The sequence below is a fragment of the Chenopodium album genome, chromosome 3 (assembly GCF_948465745.1).
Source record: "Chenopodium album chromosome 3, dcCheAlbu1.1, whole genome shotgun sequence".
In the NCBI taxonomy this organism is placed as follows: domain Eukaryota; kingdom Viridiplantae; phylum Streptophyta; class Magnoliopsida; order Caryophyllales; family Amaranthaceae; genus Chenopodium; species Chenopodium album.
The window spans coordinates 84,940,761-84,946,944 of NC_137836.1; the positions used below are offsets into that span (position 1 = coordinate 84,940,761).

At 37.7% G+C, this 6,184-nt stretch overlaps 1 protein-coding gene across 1 annotated transcript; it reads left to right on the forward strand.

Annotated features, from left to right (window-relative positions):
- Window positions 1-311: 311 nt before the first annotated feature.
- Window positions 312-5,887, forward strand: LOC145624696 (fasciclin-like arabinogalactan protein 17). The gene is made up of 3 exons (XM_081677787.1): window positions 312-1,871; window positions 4,847-4,965; window positions 5,620-5,887. Exons 1-2 carry the CDS (start codon window positions 521-523, stop codon window positions 4,912-4,914), a joined length of 1,419 nt encoding a protein of 472 aa, XP_081533913.1. The 5' UTR covers window positions 312-520; the 3' UTR covers window positions 4,915-4,965; window positions 5,620-5,887.
- The last annotated feature ends 297 nt before the right edge of the window (window positions 5,888-6,184 follow it).

Genomic DNA, 6,184 nt, shown 5'->3' on the forward strand with positions numbered 1-6,184 from the left:
TAACTAAAATAAACTCTCCACTACTCACCACATGGACATTTCAAGGACCCTCAAACTCAACAACAACAACACTAACCACTTGCCCAATCCAGCTCAGCTCGGCTTCACTCGACTCGACTCGGCTTATCGGCTTGGCTTTCACTTTTTACAAACTCAGCTTGTTGTGTGGACCCCACATCCAGGCTGTCAGAACCTTCTTGTCAAACTTCCAATTTTACCCTCCAAAAAGACTTTCACCTTACCCCTATCACAGTCCAATCACCTCTCTCCACGTCACCATCCCTTGTTTCATTTCCCTCACAAAACTAAACTGAGCCGACACTCTTCCACCAAACCATAGTTACTCACTTCCTCCCTCTTTCTCTCTCCTCCCTCCCTCCCTTTTCTTCTCCCCCTTTCTTCATCTTCTTCAATCTCCAATTTATTTTTCTGAGAAATTAATTTGACCAGAATAATAATAAAACAGAGATCCACCCACATTTTCGATCTTCACCTTCACCATTGTTTGAACCTTGCTGAAATGGGTAGCCTTAATTTTAATGGCTGCCTTTTAATTTTCTCTCTCCTCTTCCTCTCCTCACTTTCTACTGCATTGCCTGCTCGTCCTGCTAAATCCACATCTTCATCTTCGACAAATTCTAATTCGGCTGTTCAAATCAACTCTAACTCCGTTCTTGTTGCTTTGCTCGACTCGCATTATACTGAGTTAGCTGAGTTGGTTGAGAAGGCTCTTCTTCTTCAGAAGCTTGAGGATGTTGTGGGTAAGCAAAATGTCACCATCTTCGCACCCAGAAATGAGGCTTTGGAGCGCGACTTAGACCCTGAGTTCAAGCGCTTCTTACTCGAACCCGGGAATCTTCGCTCTCTTCAGACTCTTCTACTGTTTCATGTTATTCCAGCTCGAGTTAACTCCGAGGGTTGGCCGAGTCATGACTCCAATGGACGACATCACTTGACTCTTTCCAATGAGAAAGTCCATTTGCATCAGAATAAGAAATCTGGGTTTAAAACCGTGGATCTAGCCAAGGTTATTCGGCCCAATGATATTGTACGGCCTGATGGTGTGATCCACGGGATTGAGCGTCTTCTAGTCCCACAGTCGGTGCTAGAGGACTTCAATCGGCGCCGCAACCTGAGGTCGATTTCCGCGGTGATTCCGCAAGGAGCACCGGTGGTGGACCCGCGGACTAATAAGTTGGTGAGGAAGAGTAAGAAGTCCGCGGGTCCCCCACCACCACCTGGCGCCCCGCCGGCACTCCCCATCTACGCCGCGATGGCGCCAGGCCCCAGCCTGGCCCCGGCGCCCGCACCGGGGCCAGGTGGGTCTCACCATCATTTCAATGGTGAGGCTCAAGTGAAGGATTTCATCACTACACTAGTACACTACGGAGGGTACAATGAGCTAGCTGACATCCTTGTCAACCTCACCTCCCTCGCCACTGAGATGGGACGACTAGTTTCGGAAGGATATGTAATTACAGTATTAGCCCCCAACGACGAGGCGATGGCGAAGCTAACCACAGACCAATTATCCGAACCCGGGGCGCCGGAGCAGATCATGTACTACCATATAATACCGGAATACCAAACGGAAGAAAGTATGTACAATGCAGTGAGAAGATTTGGTAAGATTAAGTATGACACTTTGAGGTTGCCTCATAAGATGACCGCCGAAGAGGCGGACGGGTCGGTCAAATTCGGGCAAGGAGAAGGTTCGGCCTATTTATTTGACCCGGATATTTATACAGATGGTAGGATCTCTGTTCAAGGGATTGATGGAGTATTGTTTCCTTTGGAAGAAAAAGATGATAAAACTGATTCTCTTCAAAAATCTACTCGTGTTACTAAAGTTGTCACCAAAACAAGAAGAGGTAATTTCTTTCATTTTATTTACCATTTATTTCATTAGTTTGTTGATTGGATGATTTTACTGGGAATTTCTTGATTATTATATGTGATTATTTTTTAATAGAAAAATTAATTAGGTGTAAGATTACTGTTTAGTTTGGCTATAATTGGAGGTAAAACCGAATTTAACCATGACATTTCATCTAAAAGAGTATTTTTTGTAGCAAATATTTTGATCATAATATAATGGATATTAGTGACGTGAGAATTTATAATTAGGTACAAGGTCTTAGGTTTTTGTTTTGATTTATTTTGAAATAGTACAAGTGATTGCTTAGGAGTGTGAATCCGAGGATAACCGCAACGTTAAGGTAATTCGTATGAAAAATCCATTCATGTTCATTTGATGACCAAAAATTCGGGGTAAAGTAACGGGCCTTATGGATTTTAGGTGGGATTGTTCTGGAAAGTGGTGAGTATTTGTGAACAGAAAGTGAAGTTCCCTTAGTTGGGAGGCAATGAACATGAGGAAAAAGAGAATGCGTGTAATAAAAAAGGGGATGGTGGTTCAAAGATTGTTCTTTTCATCTTTTGGGTTGATGGATGATCTTGTAGGAAGTGAGAAGTGTAGTATTATTTTCCATGAAACAGATAATTCAGTATTAAATTGTTCATGGGTGGCCTAAATTACACGTATACTAGTAGCGTGGAATTTAGATTAATAAGCTCAACCTTTTGCACATGCATTGATGTTACTCATCTTTGTTTGTGTCATCGGAGTTGGACAGAGATTGGTGAAAGGAAGTGGGCGTATAAGCCCAAGAGGAAATCTACTGATGTTATTTTTGCTGTATTACTTCTTGATAATAGACTAGACTGTATTTTTCCACAATGTTTTTGTGTACATAGGCTTACGCAAGGTGTTACTTGTATTGAAAATGTGGCAAACAGCTTTGGTGTTAAGTAATGTCTTGATCGTTGTATTAGGGAGAAAAGCGAACTTGGATGGCTGGAATTAGGCTATTAAGAAAGATTGCTTTCTCACTGACAATTGTGGCTTTGTGGGTGAGTGGTGGTTTGATGGAGCATAAGAGGAGGAAAGGACACAAATTCTGATGGAGACTTGTTTAAAACATTTACCCTCAAAGTCTAATGGGAGTAATATGATTGATGGATAATTTTTATTATACTTCTATGGTGTTAAAATAGATATCGAGAGAAGTTGAAGGAAAGTGTCACTCCCCCATTTAAAAATATACTCTATTAAAGACATCAACAGTATTCAAGATGAACACTCTTACTACACGTTGATAAAAATCTATAAACACATTGTGTGTACGTTGTATTATGGGGAAAAAAAAAACATTGTCTGGGAACCTAAGGTACCATCATACTGGAAAATGATATTAAAGATTACCTAGAAAGACTCGTTTCACATGTTTTGATTTAGTCATCCTTGACTGAGTCATTAGGAATTGAGTGGGATCATGATGTTTAATCTACTATATTTAAAGTTGTGTTTGTTTTCGTATTTTCTTTATGAAGTCTGAACTCGGAAGTTAGATAAGTTCATTAATTTAATAACTTTGATAGTATCTTTTATACTCCGTATGAGTTAATGATATCCATGTATTAGAAATTCATGAACTATTCTGTAAAAAAAGAAATTCATGAACTATGGATATAATGTAGTTGAGTGAGTGAGAGAGTGTTATGCTTGACAGTTGTTGGTTGCCCCAAACTCTTCTTAGGAAAATGATGGATCATTAGTGGGGAAAGAGCAGACAGGCAGTGACATTGACTCAATACAAAGATTAAGCATTAGTCTTGTAGGGTGTACTAATTATTGAAATGGTTCATTTCCGTGTTAACCAGAATTGGTCAGCTTTTACTTTTAGCTATTGATTAAATTTTTACCCGTAGAATTTTCGAGGTGAAATAATAATTTGGTTAGTAATAAGTCAATATTAATATATTATCCTCGTGTTAAAGTGATACTCTTAATAGGTCTTTCATCCATTAGTTTTTGTAGAACTCTAGCAAAGTTATGAAGGTCCCTACCATTACATTACATCGCACACATTTGTGGGCTTAAAATTTAAGGGTAACCTTTATGTGGCCCTGCAATTATTATTTGTATCCTGAAGTAGCTAATTTATTGCTACTTCTGCCGCTGTGTGCCGTAAGTGATGATTTCCATGGAAAAGTACTTCCCGGTGCACTGTGTTGACTTTGTATCGCTAAGAAATAGCAGGGCATGAGTTAGATTGTTGAGAGTAAAACACAAGGATGATGGGTGGTCAATTAGTTTGCTTGTGAAACAGCCGGAGAGTCAATTTAGTAATTTAGTACTAATTGAGGAAACAGCTAAAAAAATTCCAGCTGTTGCTTTGATGATGACGTCTTGTCCTTATAGAATACAACTCTCTTCTAAGTGTTTTCAGACCATATGTCCATATTACTATTTTTTTTTTGTATGTTTATACCTTATAGTGATATAAATATTTTATTATCAAAGGAACTTCGGAGTAATATTGTCAAGACAAGCCGATTGACTCCAATTTAGTTTGTATTCATCTGTAAATAAACTTTTAGTCCAGATAGAGGGGAATTCTTTCATGTGACACACCTTACAGAGAGTGGATTTAGTTATCAAATTCAACATAGTTACCTACACTCCTATCTAGCTGCGGCGTTGCTAGTTCAAGTCATGCTGAAATGATCCGAACGGAGGGGATGTATCATGTATATATGTGTAGTCTTGGTCTGTGAACTGACAATAACGACAATTATTGTTTCAGGAAATATTTTATCACTAGTAGTATACAGAATGAGATTCTATATGCCTTATTTTGTGCGTTGAAATTTAAGTATCACGTTCTAGGATAATGGGATGAATTTTAGAATCATATATGCTGTGTACCTAATTGATTTTTCGAGTGCAGTTTTATGCTATGTTTGCTGTTGTGTCTAACAAATTTACATGGTTATGTAACAGGGTTATTGATGAAATCAACATGTTGGGTGCTTGGCTCCGTGGGACAGCGCTTGAATGCTTGCCAATGAGTGAACACGCTGTCTCGAGGCTGACAGTTAGGCATCACAAGAAACCACAAGGTTTCACCTCGAATCTTGGCTCTTTTCTTTTTGATACACCCTCACATTACATGTTTTGTTTCTTTCCAACCCAATTATTTTATTGATTTGATTATTATTCTCATATCATTAGACTTTTCAACCTTTATTGCATATTATTGGCCTTCTTTTAGGGAAATACTTTGCCTTAAAACAGTTCCAACTTTCGAAGAAAGTTAATGTAAATGGAGTTCAAAAGATTGGTTTCAGAATTTGCTGTAATATGAAGGCAATGCTTAAGCTTCCTTTTCTTCTACCTAAAATTTTTCTTTAATCTTTAGGAGAGTGGGTGGTGATGATAATGAAATATTTCTTCATTTGTGAGTCTTTCTTAAGTAGGTACAAGTTTGATGCTCCTGAATTAACTTACATATTAAGCATAGTATAAATATAAAGAAAAAAAAAACAAAGTATACACACATGATTTGCATTTAGTGCTCACCTTTTAAAAGCTTGTCACCAACAACTCACTATCAATGTTTCCATTATTATTCTTTCTTTTGTGAGTAATTTGTAAGTTCTAGTTTTAGACGACTGTCTCACACTAATTTATCGTGATATCTTAAAAGTTATTGTAACACGGTCCATCATAAAAACGCTCTATTAATTTTTTTTTATTCGATTTTTTTTTGGCAGATGTAAAATTGGTGACAAGTGAACAGCTTCAGATGACTGCCTTTAGAGAGTGATGTTAAAACAGTTTTCCTTTTTAATTTTTTTAATTTTTTTTTACAATATATTCAAGGGTAAAAAAGACCATGTTTGGGGAGCCAAGGTCAGGAGGTGTTCAATATTATTTCTTACCACTATCGTCAAGATTCCTGCATAGCTCCCCCCAGGAGAGAAAGAAGCTGCTGTAGTTATAAATGTATACAGTAAAATTATGTTAAGATGAAAAAAAAAACTGTAATTTTTTTTATTAATTTTTTTTTTTTTTTACCTTTTTTTTTTGTTATTTGTTGGTGATGGTGAAAGGTGTCGGTGGTGGTGGTGGGGGGATATTAATTTTGTGTGATGGGGTGGAGTTGGTGGGGGCCAAAGGTGATATTCACATTCAACAACTTTGGACCCCACCCCCCTTCTTAATAAACAAATTTGGAAAAAAAAACCCAGATAATAGTTTGTGCATTTCAATAATAATACTTAAATTCATTCTTTTGTGTTCATAATACTATTATTATCATTTATTTTGTACCGGTCC

Bases quoted from the DNA above. Each gene is read 5' to 3' on its own strand.
- LOC145624696 (XM_081677787.1), top strand. From the start codon at position 521: ATGGGTAGCCTTAATTTTAATGGCTGCCTTTTAATTTTCTCTCTCCTC. The intron at 1,872-4,846 runs GTAATTTCTTTC...GTTATGTAACAG, and splicing joins TGTCACCAAAACAAGAAGAG to GGTTATTGATGAAATCAACA.